The 16,208-nt window shown below is 49.4% G+C and overlaps 1 protein-coding gene across 1 annotated transcript in view; it reads right to left on the reverse strand.

The window, feature by feature from the left end:
* Window positions 1-241: 241 nt before the first annotated feature.
* The window catches only part of LOC129833710 (guanine nucleotide-binding protein subunit alpha-13), a 36,994-nt gene continuing 21,027 nt past the window's right edge, over window positions 242-16,208 (reverse strand). The window contains exons 3-5 of the mRNA XM_055898487.1: window positions 8,605-8,655; window positions 5,806-6,006; window positions 242-5,627 (exon numbers count right to left, since the gene is read on the reverse strand). Coding sequence (XP_055754462.1) covers window positions 5,256-5,627; window positions 5,806-6,006; window positions 8,605-8,655 — 624 coding nt within the window. The 3' untranslated portion in view covers window positions 242-5,255. The remainder of the gene's footprint in view (window positions 5,628-5,805; window positions 6,007-8,604; window positions 8,656-16,208) is intronic.

Here is a 16,208-nt window from a genome sequence, read left to right on the forward strand (position 1 = left end):
TAAAGTATTTAATAAGAATATTTCATTCATTCAGATCTAGGATGTGTTATTTTAGTGTTCCCTTTATTTTTTTGAGCAGTGTATTTTATAGATCCTAAGTGGTGTCAAGTGACTATGAAAAACATTGACATGACATTTAAAACATCACGTGAGATTGGAAACTGACAAACAGTCCCAACACACACAGTTGTGACAAATGACTGTCAAACACGATGCCAATGAAGTGACTTCAAAACACACGTCAGTTTGTAAAATGGTGTGTGGTTTTATTGGCAGAACAGTAAGAGGGTAAGACAGTATAAGTTAGAGACTGTACAACGAAAGCATTTTCTCATAAACAATAAAAAAAAAAAAAAATCATCAACTGTATAAGCAAGAGAAACCGTTTGTAACCATTGTTGGGACTCGTAATGTGAATTAACTTCTTGGATACTGTCCCAAATGACACCCGTGTCCCTATTTACTTATACTACTTTAGACCAGAGCCAATAGGTCATCATGTAGGGAATAGGGTGCCATTTGGAACGCAGCCATCATTGAAACGAGGACATATAAACACCGCTAAGGCAAACACTGTATTTATAAAAACTTGACGGGGAAAAAAGTCGGGTAACAAGAGGCACAACATCAGTCATGTTTTGGCAGATCATTTGCATATTTCCCTCTTCACTAATAAAGAACTGAATGGATAACATGGGACAACAGTAACAAATCATCAGGATCATTCTCATAACATACACAAGAAGTGGTTCATTTAAGTATTTTTGCTGTGTGGACCGGAGCACAGTGCTGTTGCATAGCTTTAAAACACCATCACCTCTCACACAAACACAACTCAGGTCCTTCCCATCCCAGGTCCAATGTCAGATTGCACATTCACAACTCCACCTTGATATAATGGACCAGGCCCCAAACCTTCCTCCACATTCCATAGAATCAATAGAACCAGAATGACGTTTCATTCTCGTTGTGTGTCGGAACCCTCAGTGATGACTGAGACAGAGACACAGACAGAGAGACAGAGACAGAGACAGAGAGAGAGAGAGAGAGACAGAGAGACAGAGAGGGTAACAGACAGTTCTCAGGGCAGGACGGGGGTCTGACATCACAGTTAACAGCTTGAAACCTCCACAACTCTTTTTGACACAATGAATTAAAACTCAGACTGGGTTAAAACCCGTTGTGGAGGACGACCAGGCCACTGAAGGCAGGTTTTTGTCTGTAGCAGAAACCTAATGAAACAGGCTTTGTGACATCATCAAAGTGGGCCTGGGCATTTGAAATGACACTGTGTTCTGACTGACTCTTGGGCTGCATTCCAACATCCACACTAACATGAAGGAAGCAGTGCATTCTAGCTAGTGTGCTAGCGTTGATATTGGAACGGAGCCGTTGGCACACATTTAAACCCCCCGCAGCAGCAGCACAGAGATAGACGGCCTGAAGGAGCAGATATATACACACTGACTGAATACTGACCACTGTGTTACTACTGGCAGACTGTCTACCCTTTTCTCTGACCGGAGAAGACAAAGGCCTGCGTCTGTCTGTCTTTGACAGCCTATTCCCTACATAGTGCATTACTTTAGACCCTATGGGACCTGGTCAAAATTAGTGCAATATATAGGGAATAGGGAGCCCCTTGGGACTCCCATTTGAGCTCTCCCTCACTACATAAGACCAGTAGGGGACATAGGTCTGTCCGTCTGCCTGTCTACTGGGTATTGAGTCACTCTGGAGGACATTTGGCAAAAAGCACTGACTACACCCATAGAAATAGAATGGCTAGAAACAGTTCCAGAATGGACACACAGTTCTAGAATGCACATGATTCTAGAACGATCACTTTGGGACATGTTGGGTCCAATGGAAAACTGTTGATCAGGCCACTTCAGACAACACTCTTAAAGGACCTAGCTACTCTAAACAGCAGGGCTCCTGAGGTGGGCAAGCACAGTGATGATGGTTACATCTATTTAACCCAGGTCAGAGGTCACCCATAAGGCTAAATACTTTAACTATGGTGGCCCATAAGGCTATTTTTTGTTTTTGTTGCATCTTAGTTGGAACTCCGTATTAATCTGTGTGGACATCTACATCCCCTGGGAGAAAGTGGTCTGTTTCTGTAGGAGTGTGTGTTTGTTCAGCATCGACAAAGACAAACCACAGACCCTAGTCTGGTCTGACTTACTGGTGTGTGTGTGTGGCGCGGGGGGGAGGAGACACTGTTCCCAGTCACACCAGTCCATCCGCCTGGTATAGGAGGATGGAATGGTGGCCCTTTCTTTCCAGAGCCTCGGGCCTTCAGCCAAGGGGCCCTGACACACAGTCTCAGCCCAGACAAAGAGCTCTGTGCTGGGGATGACTCGGAGCTATGGAAGGGGTGGCCTGGAGCAATCAGTCAGAAGCCCTAACAGGGCTGACAGTGTTTGTGAGAGAGACTTGAGCTACACATGCAGCATGTTTGGCCAACGAGACTCAGACTGCATCCAAAACTATATAGGGAATAGCGCTCACTTGGGAGACAACGAGAGAGAGAGAGAGACAGCGAGAGAGAGAGAGAGACAGCGAGAGAGAGAGACAATGAGAAACGGCGAGAGAGACAACGAGAGTGATTTTAGGGGTCTACGTGCAAAACCGCACCCTACTACCTTAATAATAATAATAATAATAATAATATAGTGCACTACTTTTGACCAGAGCACTAAGTAGTGCCCTACCAAAGACACATAGGGCCGAACGCAGTGCACTAGATAGGGAGTAGTAGGGTGTGACTTCAGACGCCCCCTGGATAACTGGTACAACAATGTGAAAGGTATCTCCTGGTTCCCCTCCAGTTGGTAGAAACCCAACGTCCAACTCATTTAAAGACCTGTTATGGGGGTTTGCTAGGAATAAAAGACACATTGGTCGCTGAGGAGTTAAGGAGAAAGATTCATCATTCATCAAATCATTTGACACCATTTCCCCACCACTTTTCCCTGACTGAGAGATAAGAGTATGTCTAGGATGAGCCTCCACAGGGTTTACAAGGCTGATCACAGTCTCTCCCCTCTAGGATAAACCTCCACAGGGTTTACAAGGCTGATCACCGTCTCTCCCCTCTAGGATGAGCCTCCACAGGGTTTACAAGGCTGATCACTGTCTCTTCCCTCTAGGATGAGACTCCACAGGGTTTACAAGGCTGATCACCGTCTCTTCCCGCTAGGATGAGCCTCCACAGGGTTTACAAGGCTGATCACCGTCTCTCCCCTCTAGGATGAGACTCCACAGGGTTTACAAGGCTGATCACTGTCTCTTCCCTCTAGGATGAGACTCCACAGGGTTTACAAGGCTGATCACCGTCTCTCCCCTCTAGGATGAGACTCCACAGGGTTTATAAGGCTGATCACTTGCTTACACTAACACAGAGAGAGGGACAGCGAGAGGGACAGAAAGAGAGAGAGGGGAGAAACAATGAGGACTGGAAGAGGGGATGTAGCTGGCCGACAAGTTGTTTAGACTACCAGCCTCTGATGGACAGCCGCCTGTGTGTGTGTTTTAGGACTTAGGCAAATGAATATCATTGCTCTAAATACACAAATAAGTGGTCCACAATGTATCCTGAGAATTAGCTCAGTAGTTTATCAACTGGTCTGTCTGGAGCAAGTCTGTCTGGAGCAAGTCTGTCTGGAGCAAGTCTGTCTGGAGCAAATCTGTCTGGAGCAAGTCTGTCTGGAGCAAGTCTGTCTGGAGCAAGTCTGTCTGGAGCAAGTCTGTCTGGAGCAAGTCTGTCCGGAGCAAGTCTGTCCGGAGCAAGTCTGTCCGGAGCAAGTCTGTCCGGAGCAAGTCTGTCTGGAGCAAGTCTGCCTGGAGCAAGTCTGCCTGGAGCAAGTCTGTCTGGAGCAAGTCTGTCTGAGCGGTCCGTGTGTGTGTGTGTGTGTGTGTGTGTGTGTTCACCCACCCTCTTCCATAGCCTTTAACACTGCCTATCAGCAGGTGTAAATCAAACTTGTGCATAAACCTTTCAAATATAACTTAAGACAATGTTTAGGTACATATATTCATAATAAATCTATGTGAGAAAAAAAAAGTAACAAATGTAACTGATTAAAAAACTAAAGTTCCAAACAGTAAGGCCAGGACTAAGACAGGGATCAGGTCAGAAGAGTCTCTATGGGCAGGTTGTGTGTGTGTGTAGCTCTGTTTGATAGGTAATCATCAGACAGTGGTAAAAGGCTTATTTGTGGAATCATTAAGGATTAGTTTTAGTACAGTGCTGTAAATTCCCCCCACTCTTTAACTTCCCCCCGGCAACAACAACAAGTAACAAGCTCTCCGCTGCAGTTGGTTCTTCAGTTCCACATCCAGATAGTGACACTGATTTGCTGTCAGAGGGTGGCGGGTCACGGTGAGGTCATAATCAGGCTCTGAGGGAAAAGGAAGTGGAGAATCTAGCCAGTTCAGGGCAGGTGGAGGTGCATAGCGACAGGCTGAGGCCAGTAAAACAGTCAGCATTTTGTTCTACAGCGTTACCACCCCCTCTTCCCTGGTTGCCGCGGGTGACGACCTTTGACCCCCCCCCCCCTATCCCTCCAACACAGAAAGGCCAGTTGACCCCATCACCCTTGACCGATAACCTCCAGCGGTGGTCTGGGCTGCTCAGACAGGTTACAATGTGACAGTGAGACAAGAGAGTTAAGAGTGAACCAACAGAGTGAATATAGTAATATAGAACAGATTTAGGACCAGCTTCCCTTCCCCATATCCTGTCATTAACCATTAGTGGGGAAAATGAAAAACTGACCCAGGATCAGCGTCCGAGGGCAACTTCATCCTACAGAACACATCGACATATCTACAGACTCTGGAATAGTCCATTACAGAGAGGAGAGGGGCGTGTGAGGGCTCATTTACAGTGGTTTAGAGGGGGGGGGGGCTCATTTACAGTGGTTTAGAGGGGGGGGGGGATAGAACTGCCAGGTACAAGGCCATTAGAAGTGGTAACAGGGTTCAGTGGTCAAGGGTCATAGGGGACAGCCTGCACCAGAGGTGACTGGAGATCAGGGGTCAAGGTGAGGGCTCACAGGGGTTAAAGGTCAAGGGCCAAAAGGTGACTTAAAAGGCAGTGACACGTGACACAGTGTAACACAACACAACTCTTTTGCTCTCTGTTCATCACCCTGCAATCACTGCAAGTCAGTGGGTCACGGTGAGGGGTCACGGGGGGGTTAAAGGCCAAAAGGTGACTTCAAAAGGTCATAACCCCCCTGCAATCACTGCAGCATCAGCTGCTTTAGGTTGTCGTGGAGGATGGTGTCCTTGACGTCTCGGAACACCAGGCGAATGTTCTCCGTGTTGATGGCTGTGGTGAAGTGGTGGTACAGGGGCTTCTGTGTCACGTCCCTCCTCTTCCCCCGGAAACAGTCCACTAGGAACCTCTGTACGTCGACCAGGCTGTGTGGCTCCCCGGGGTACTCTGGGAAATAGTCCTTGATGGGGACGGAGCGCACCTTGTCCTCCAGAAGGTCTGTCTTGTTGAGGAACAGGATGATGGAGACGTTGGAGAAAACACGATTGTTGACGATCGTCTCGAAGATGTTGAGGGATTCGCTGAGACGGTTGGTCTGACGGTCCTCCATCAAGACCTGGGGTGGGGGGGGAGAGAAGGTTAGGGGAGTAGTGTGTGTGTGTGTGTGTGTGTGTGTGTGTGTGTGAGAAATAGAAAGAGTTTGTGTGTTCAAGTGAGTGTGTACGCATACAAATTATATTTAACATCCAAAGACAGGTGTGTGTGTGTGTGTGTGTGTGTGTGTGTAAACCCACCTGGTCATACTCTGAAGAGGAGACAAGGAAGAGGATGGAGGTGACAGAGTCAAAACACTCAAACCATCTCCGTCTCTCCGACCTTTGACCCCCAACGTCCACCATCTTAAATGGAACGTTCTTGATCTCAAAGTCGTACTCATGGATACCTTTAGTGGGCTTACGGGCCAGGAGAATATCCTGCTGAGTCGGTAGGTAGTCCTGGAGGAGAGAACGAGAGAGAGAACGGGTGAATGAGAGAGAACGAGTGAATGAGAGAGATGGAGAAGGTTGGTACTAACAGATGCCTTTAGTGGGTTTACAAGCGAGCAGGATATCCTGCTGAGTCGGAGAGAGCGAGTGAATGAGAGAGAGAGATTTGCTAGCTAACGAGGTAGACCAGATTGTGATGAACACACCATTCTGTACGTCTCCAGCTGTTTGAACAGCATGTTAGCCTGTCCACTTTGTTCAGATGGTGGAATCAAGTGGCCTACCTGATTTATCAGAATGAGAACGAGTTGCCAATTCCTTATATAAACTGTGTTTTATGCTTATTGAACATTTATAAAAGACAGACTAGACAGCTAGTATAACAGACTAGACAGCTAGCATAACAGACTAGACAGCTGGTATAACAGACTAGACAGCTGGTATAACAGACTAGACAGCTGGTATAACAGACTAGACAGCTGGTATAACAGACTAGACAGCTGGTATAACAGACTAGACAGCTGGTATAACAGACTAGACAGCTGGTATAACAGACTAGACGGCTGGTATAACAGACTAGACGGCTGGTATAACAGACTAGACGGCTAGTATAACAGACCAGACAGCTGGTATAACAGACTAGACGGCTGGTATAACAGACTAGACGGCTAGTATAACAGACCAGACAGCTGGTATAACAGACTAGACAGCTGGTATAACAGACTAGACAGCTGGTATAACAAACTAGACAGCTGGTATAACAGACTAGACAGCTGGTATAACAGACTAGACAGCTGGTATAACAGACTAGACAGCTGGTATAACAGACTAGACAGCTGGTATAACAGTCTGGCTAAGATGCTGCTAGTGAAGTGTGCAAAGCAGAATTCGTGCCTGTCTGCCTGTCGCTCTGTGTGTCTCTCGCGCGCTCTGTGTGTCTCTGTCTTTGTCTGTGTTCCATGCCAGAGGAGAATTCCTGACATTCTAGACACTGTGACATCAAAGGTCAGGCTGCACTGGAAAAGCCATCAGTAAAGTCACCATCAGGATACCAGCCAGAGATACAGAGTTACACACTCCTCATTCCTCTGCACTGCCAGTAAAGAACAGGAGAGAGAAAGAGAGAGAGAGGTCAGTTTCCCCCTCTTTAGTCAGAAGGAGATCAGGCCTTAGCTGGTAGCACACCCTGACATCTCAGAGAGAGATGGAGAGATGTGAGGAGATGGATAGAACCACACAGGGAGGAGAGGGGGGGACAGGAGAGAGGAATGGAGAGAACCACACAGGGAGGAGAGAGAGGGACAGGAGAGAGGGATGGATAGAACCACACAGGGAGGAGAGAGAAGGACAGGAGAGAGGGATGGATAGAACCACACAGGGAGGAGAGAGAGGGACAGGAGAGAGGGATGGAGAGAACCACACAGGGAGGAGAGAGAGGGACAGGAGAGAGGGATGGATAGAACCACACAGGGAGGAGAGAGAGGGACAGGAGAGAGGGATGGATAGAACCACACAGGGAGGAGAGAGAGGGATGGATAGAACCACACAGGGAGGAGAGAGAGGGACAGGAGCGAGGTATGGATAGAACCACACAGGGAGGAGAGAGAGGGACAGGAGAGAGGTATGGATAGAACCACACAGGGAGGAGAGAGAGGGACAGGAGAGAGGGATGGATAGAACCACACAGGGAGGAGAGAGAGGGACAGGAGAGAGGGATGGATAGAACCACACAGGGAGGAGAGGGATGGATAGAACCACACAGGGAGGAGAGAGAGGGATGGATAGAACCACACAGGGAGGAGAGAGAGGTGGATAGAACCACACAGGGAGGAGAGAGAGGGATGGATAGAACCACACAGGGAGGAGAGAGGGGGACAGGAGAGAGGTATGGATAGAACCACACAGGGAGGAGAGAGAGGTGGATAGAACCACACAGGGAGGAGAGAGAGGGATGGATAGAACCACACAGGGAGGAGAGAGAGGGATGGATAGAACCACACAGGGAGGAGAGAGGGATGGATAGAACCACACAGGGAGGAGAGAGAGGGACAGGAGAGAACCACACAGGGAGGAGAGAGAGGGATGGATAGAACCACACAGGGAGGAGAGAGAGGGATGGATAGAACCACACAGGGAGGAGAGAGAGGGATGGATAGAACCACACAGGGAGGAGAGAGAGGGATGGATAGAACCACACAGGGAGGAGAGAGAGGGATGGATAGAACCACACAGGGAGGAGAGAGAGGGATGGATAGAACCACACAGGGAGGAGAGAGAGGGATGGATAGAACCACACAGGGAGGAGAGAGAGGGATGGATAGAACCACACAGGGAGGAGAGAGAGGGATGGATAGAACCACACAGGGAGGAGAGAGAGGGATGGATAGAACCACACAGGGAGGAGAGAGAGGGATGGATAGAACCACACAGGGAGGAGAGAGAGGGATGGATAGAACCACACAGGGAGGAGAGAGAGGGATGGATAGAACCACACAGGGAGGAGAGAGAGGGACAGGAGAGAGGGATGGCTTCACTTCTCTTTTCATTCTGACTGTTACGTCATCAGCAGTAGTGTATAGATGCGTAAGAGAGATGGGTGGGACTTACCGGCTGTCCCAGCTTTTCCAAATGATCCAGGAAATACTTTACAGACTCTCCCTGAGAGAGGAGAGGAGAGAACATTAATGTCAGATTGGTTCAGTTAGAGTACAAGCACACTTACTACAGAGGTCATATTATTCATATTAAAAGTTATTCAACAGTACTGCTGTGTGGGTGGATGTGAAATGCCAAGGCCTCCTTTTAAAAACACTCTGTTAAAACAGGAAGACAAGAAAAGTGTGTTGACCTCTGACTCTCACACGCTGCGCAAAAATCAAGGCAATGTGGCAAAACTTGCTTCCTTGCTTCGCCGGACTGAGCAGGAAATGCAGAGATCGCAGAACAAACACACACACACACACACACACTGCATCTATAAATGAAACCCTGAGTAACACGCTGCTCAGGAAGCAGCAGAGACAGAACAGAACAAACAGAAGGAGTGTGTGTGTGTGTGTGTGTGTGTGTGTGTGTGTGTGTGTGTGTGTGTGTGTGTGTGTGTGTGTACGCAAGAAAGGAGAGCGAGAAAGACAGAAAGAGAGAAACCGAGCTGTGGCCTTGAGAATACCACAACCCCCAGGAGGAGGCTGAAACCAGAGGTAACACTACCACGATGCCATAACCCCCAGGAGGAGGCTGAAACCAGAGGTAACACTACCACGATGCCATAACCCCCAGGAGGAGGCTGAAACCAGAGGTAACACTACCACGATGCCGTAACACCCAGGAGGAGGCTGAAACCAGAGGTAACACTACCACGATGCCATAACCCCCAGGAGGAGGCTGAAACCAGAGGTAACACTACCACGATGCCATAACCCCCAGGAGAAGGGTGAAACCAGAGGTAACACTACCACGATGCCGTAACCCCCAGGAGGAGGCTGAAACCAGAGGTAACACTACCACGATGCCATAACCCCCAGGAGGAGGCTGAAACCAGAGGTAACACTACCACGATGCCGTAACCCCCAGGAGGAGGCTGAAACCAGAGGCAACACTACCACGATGCCATAACCCCCAGGAGGAGGCTGAAACCAGAGGTAACACTAGCAGCAGGATACAAGGCGAGGAGTAGACAGACGATGCCCCCTAAAGAGCCATAGATCACAACACATTCTTTGGGGAAACCCCCTCCTCCCACACAACTAAGTCTGTGGGACTTTCTATTTCGGGCTAACATGGGGAGCTGTGAAACCAGGGGGGGGGGGGGCACACTACTACCAGAAGGACTAGGTAGTGTTAGACCATGGCTTTAGATTAGCATCCAGGGGCAAGTGGGCAACCACATCCAAGTCACAAATCACTCAGTCCCAATGTTAATCATCCCACTCGGGTTTCCACTCTGTCACCTGAAACTGTTCAAGTCTCTTGTGTGACTCATACACAACACGGGGTAAAAGACCCCCAAGACCTCTGCTGTGGTTAAAGCCTGGAGACATTAGTCATGGAGATGATCTATTGACACACATAGAACGAACACTGATATACAGAAATAGTTTCCAGAAGAAATGACTGATACTTTCTAAGAGCTAAAACAGTAGGTGTTTTGACAGGACTATCTCTGCTTCCTAAATGGTTAACACAGTCATTATCACCATCAGCTAATGATCAGATGTCCACATTCTTTTTCCTTTCCTGAGAACAACTTTGTCTTATTTGAATATAACTGCCATCAACTGTCACGCCGCAGGTTTGTTTACAACCTGACAATTAAATAAAGCTTGGAGAATTTGAATGAGAGACACAGACGCTGCCCGTGTGTCTTGTGATTATCTACTAACAGCATTAAAATAATAAAGAGCGAGAGAAAAAGATTGAACGATGGAGAGAGAGAGAGAGCGCGAGAGAGATATGGACGGTGTTTAAAGCAGTGTAAAACCCATAGACGGTGTTTAAAGCAGTGTAAAACCCATAGACTGTGTTTAAAGCAGTGTAAAACCCATAGACTGTGTTTAAAGCAGTGTAAAACCCATAGACTGTGTTTAAAGCAGTGTAAAACCCATAGACTGTGTTTAAAGCACTGTAAAACCCATAGACTGTGTTTAAAGCAGTGTAAAACCCATAGACTGTGTTTAAAGCACTGTAAAACCCATAGACGGTGTTTAAAGCAGTGTAAAACCCATAGACTGTGTTTAAAGCAGTGTAAAACCCATAGACTGTGTTTAAAGCTGTGCAAAACCAGTGTAGACAGTCCTAATGGAAGCATTTCCACAAAACCATGTAAGCGTCCAGTCAGACCAACACCACTGAGCAGAGCAGACCACCGCGGTGAGACAGCGGCACCAATATCACATGGACCAAACCAATACCGAAGGGGAAGAAAACTGATTAGGTAGAATCCATTGAGAAGTGGTTATTAATTAGAATGGACTAGACCAGCATGATGAATGTTCTAGGGTGGACTAGACCAGCATGATGAATGTTCTAGGGTGGACTAGACCAGCATGACAGAATGTTCTAGGGTGGACTAGACCAGCATGATGAATGTTCTAGGGTGGACTAGACCAGCATGATAGAATATTCTAGGGTGGACTAGACCAGCATGATGAATGAATGTTCTAGGGTGGACTAGACCCTCATGATGAATGAATGTTCTAGGGTGGACTAGACCAGCATGATGAATGAATGTTCTAGGGTGGACTAGACCAGCATGATGAATGAATGTTCTAGGGTGGACTAGACCAGCATGAAAGAATGTTCTAGGGTGGACTAGACCAGCATGATAGAATGTTCTAGGGTGGACTAGACCAGCATGATAGAATGTTCTAGGGTGGACTAGACCAGCATGATAGAATGTTCTAGGGTGGACTAGACCAGCATGATAGAATGTTCTAGGGTGGACTAGACCAGCATGACAGAATGTTCTAGGGTGGACTAGACCAGCATGACAGAATGTTCTAGGGTGGACTAGACCAGCATGACAGAATGTTCTAGGGTGGACTAGACCAGCATGATAGAATGTTCTAGGGTGGACTAGACCAGCATGATAGAATGTTCTAGGGTGGACTAGACCAGCATGATAGAATGTTCTAGGGTGGACTAGACCAGCATGACAGAATGTTCTAGGGTAGACTAGACCAGCATGACAGAATGTTCTAGGGTGGACTAGACCAGCATGACAGAATGTTCTAGGGTGGACTAGACCAGCATGACAGAATGTTCTAGGGTGGACTAGACCAGCATGATAGAATGTTCTAGGGTGGACTAGACCAGCATGATAGAATGTTCTAGGGTGGACTAGACCAGCATGATAGAATGTTCTAGGGTGGACTAGACCAGCATGATAGAATGTTCTAGGGTGGACTAGACCAGCATGATAGAATGTTCTAGGGTGGACTAGACCAGCATGATAGAATGTTCTAGGGTGGACTAGACCAGCATGATATAATGTTCTAGGGTGGACTAGACCAGCATGATATAATGTTCTAGGGTGGACTAGACCAGCATGATATAATGTTCTAGGGTGGACTAGACCAGAATGATAGAATAATATATTGTCCTCTTGTCCCAACAACCAGCTGAAGTAACATGACATTCTCTAGTCTAGCATAACCCACCTGACCTGGTATACTGCTGACCACATAGACGCGTGTGTGTGTGTGTGAGTTCGTCAGTGCTTTTGCTTCCCCTGCGTTCCCCTACTCAGTAAAGCGACAGTGTGACGCATGCCGAACACAGACACACGCGTAAGGAAACCACATCCCCCTCAGCCCCGCCTCTACTCTGCCGTCATCCTGCTATCTACTACTAGGCTCTGGTGAGGCAGGTGGAAGATCAACTGTCACCAACTGTCAAAATGTCTCCAGAATGAGGAGGGTCAAACGACATGGTAACCACGATGGGTTACTGTGGTTACGGTCTCTGAGGTAACTGGAACCTGAAGAGAAGCCTGTAGTCCGTGTGTTCTGCTACTAACACAGTACGTGTAGTTAGAGCAGCGTCCATTTGGGTTTTTGGGTTCGATACAGATTCCCATTTTTTGGTCTGTTGATATACTGTTTAACAGGGGGAAATGAAAAACATTTTCCCACAAAGCGCTCTCATAAATTACCATCCAAAAGATCTGCTAAAACTACAGGGCTAATATATTCTCTGTCGTGTTGACTGCTACTACCACAGGGCTAATATATTCTCTGTCGTGTTGACTGCTGCTACCACAGGGCTAATATATTCTCTGTCGTGTTGACTGCTGCTACCACAGGGCTAATATATTCTCTGTTGTGTTGACTGCTGCTACCACAGGGCTAATATATTCTCTGTTGTGTTGACTGCTGCTACCACAGGGCTAATATATTCTCTGTTGTGTTGACTGCTGCTACCACAGGGCTAATATATTCTCTGTCGTGTTGACTGCTGCTAGCACAGGGCTAATATATTAGTGTTGACTGCTGCTACCACAGAGCTAATATATTCTCTGTCGTGTTGACTGCTACTACCACAGGGCTAATATATTCTCTGTCGTGTTGACTGCTGCTACCACAGAGCTAATATATTCTCTGTGGTGTTGACTGCTGCTACCACAGGGCTAATATATTCTCTGTCGTGTTGACTGCTGCTACCACAGGGCTAATATATTAGTGTTGACTGCTGCAACCACAGGGCTAATATATTCTCTGTAGTGTTGACTGCTACTAGCACAGGGCTAATATATTCTTTGTCGTGTTGACTGCTGCTACCACAGAGCTAATGTATTCTCTGTCGTGTTGACTGCTGCTACCACAGAGCTAATGTATTCTCTGTCGTGTTGACTGCTGCTACCACAGAGCTAATATATTCTCTGTGGTGTTGACTGCTACTACCACAGAGCTAATATATTCTCTGTGGTGTTGACTGCTACTACCACAGGGCTAATATATTCTCTGTCGTGTTGACTGCTGCTACCACAGGGCTAATATATTCTTTGTTGTGTTGACTGCTACTACCACAGGGCTAATATATTCTTTGTAGTGTTGCCTGCTGCTTCCACAGGGCTAATATATCTGTAGAATTTAGAGGAACCTGACTGGCCTAGGCTGACAGACTGTGGGAGGTGTGTAGTAGTAGTTGACTTCACTGTCCCACAATGGGAAATTGGTCTCAGCAATTTAAAAAGACATGACAACAGGAATCATAACAGAAAATACATATCAAAAGGTGTGCTGGCTCCCGGTCCAATCAGACGGGGGGTGTGCTGGCTCCCGGTCCAATCAGACGGGGGGTGTGCTGGCTCCCGGTCCAATCAGACGGGGGGTGTGCTGGCTCCCGGTCCAATCAGACGGGGAGTGTGCTGGCTCCCGGTCCAATCAGACGGGGGGTGTGCTGGCTCCCGGTCCAATCAGACGGGGGGGTGCTGGCTCCCGGTCCAATCAGACGGGGGGTGTGCTGGCTCCCGGTCCAATCAGACGGGGAGTGTGCTGGCTCCCGGTCCAATCAGACGGGGAGTGTGCTGGCTCCCGGTCCAATCAGACGGGGAGTGTGCTGGCTCCCGGTCCAATCAGACGGGGAGTGTGCTGGCTCCCGGTCCAATCAGACGGGGAGTGTGCTGGCTCCCGGTCCAATCAGACGGGGAGTGTGCTGGCTCCCGGTCCAATCAGACGGGGAGTGTGCTGGCTCCCGGTCCAATCAGACGGGGAGTGTGCTGGCTCCCGGTCCAATCAGACGGGGAGTGTGCTGGCTCCCGGTCCAATCAGACGGGGAGTGTGCTGGCTCCCGGTCCAATCAGACGGGGAGTGTGCTGGCTCCCGGTCCAATCAGACGGGGAGTGTGCTGGCTCCCGGTCCAATCAGACGGGGAGTGTGCTGGCTCCCGGTCCAATCAGACGGGGAGTGTGCTGGCTCCCGGTCCAATCAGACGGGGAGTGTGCTGGCTCCCGGTCCAATCAGACGGGGAGTGTGCTGGCTCCCGGTCCAATCAGACGGGGAGTGTGCTGGCTCCCGGTCCAATCAGACGGGGAGTGTGCTGGCTCCCGGTCCAATCAGACGGGGAGTGTGCTGGCTCCCGGTCCAATCAGACGGGGAGTGTGCTGGCTCCCGGTCCAATCAGACGGGGAGTGTGCTGGCTCCCGGTCCAATCAGACGGGGAGTGTGCTGGCTCCCGGTCCAATCAGACGGGGAGTGTGCTGGCTCCCGGTCCAATCAGACGGGGAGTGTGCTGGCTCCCGGTCCAATCAGACGGGGAGTGTGCTGGCTCCCGGTCCAATCAGACGGGGAGTGTGCTGGCTCCCGGTCCAATCAGACGGGGAGTGTGCTGGCTCCCGGTCCAATCAGACGGGGAGTGTGCTGGCTCCCGGTCCAATCAGACGGGGAGTGTGCTGGCTCCCGGTCCAATCAGACGGGGAGTGTGCTGGCTCCCGGTCCAATCAGACGGGGAGTGTGCTGGCTCCCGGTCCAATCAGACGGGGAGTGTGCTGGCTCCCGGTCCAATCAGACGGGGAGTGTGCTGGCTCCCGGTCCAATCAGACGGGGAGTGTGCTGGCTCCCGGTCCAATCAGACGGGGAGTGTGCTGGCTCCCGGCCCAATCAGACGGGGAGTGTGCTGGCTCCCGGCCCAATCAGACGGGGAGTGTGCTGGCTCCCGGCCCAATCAGACGGGGAGTGTGCTAGCTCCCGGCCCAATCAGACGGGGAGTGTGCTAGCTCCCGGCCCAATCAGACGGGGAGTGTGCTGGCTCTCGGCCCAATCAGACAGGGAGTGTGCTGGCTCTCGGCCCAATCAGACGGGGAGTGTGCTAGCTCTCGGTCCAATCAGATGGGGAGTGTGCTGGTGTTCTTGTGATGGGCAGGTGTTGCACAGAGACCAAGGTCTAATAACAGCTCAACATTCCTTTACGGATCAAACCCCCCGTTCCTCCTCTCCTCTATTCCTTCATCCCTTTGTACATCTCCATCCCTCTTTCACTACCCCCCCCCCCCCCCCACACACACACACACACACACGTTCTCTCTTTTACAGGTCTTACCCTCCGTCTTTCCCTTCTTCCTGGTAGTCTAACTCAGATGAGGGGAAAGGGCCATTTCAGGCCTCAGCTGAAAGCCTCTGGAGAGACCGCATCTACTGACCATTAAACTAGACAGTTGCTCTGCTAATGGCTTCTGGGATTGCTGCAACACACACACACAGGGAGTATGCTGGTCCCCGGACATGACAGTGAGTAGCAGCCTTCCCAGAGAGACGGGGGGAGGGAGAGAGAGACGGAGGGAGAGAGAGAGAGACGGGGGAAGGGAAAGAGCGATGCAGAAAAAGATAGCATGCTTGAACTCCACTTATCCCTGGTACCACCACCACCACCACCACCACTACTAGAGAGCGGGAGGGTGAAGGAGAGAAAGACCGAGGGAGAGAGAACCTAAACAAAACCCCTTTGTGTGCTGCAATCCAGGGAGCACGTGTCCCGAGTGCCAAACATGTCAGGCTTCCTGCTTTCACAACCTCTAACACACACAAACAAACACACACACACACACACACACACTTACGTATTAAGCCTCTCGCTGCAGACATGCTGGCTGCAGAACAGGACTTGATCTTGATGCTTTAAGTAAACATTCCCCAGCCCAGTCCTTACTCCCTTTCACCCCTATCCCTCCCCCCCTCTCTCTTCCCCGTCCTAGGTGTTGCATAATCCTAATCCAC

Source organism: Salvelinus fontinalis, chromosome 34 (genome assembly GCF_029448725.1).
Source record: "Salvelinus fontinalis isolate EN_2023a chromosome 34, ASM2944872v1, whole genome shotgun sequence".
Lineage (NCBI taxonomy): Eukaryota > Metazoa > Chordata > Actinopteri > Salmoniformes > Salmonidae > Salvelinus > Salvelinus fontinalis.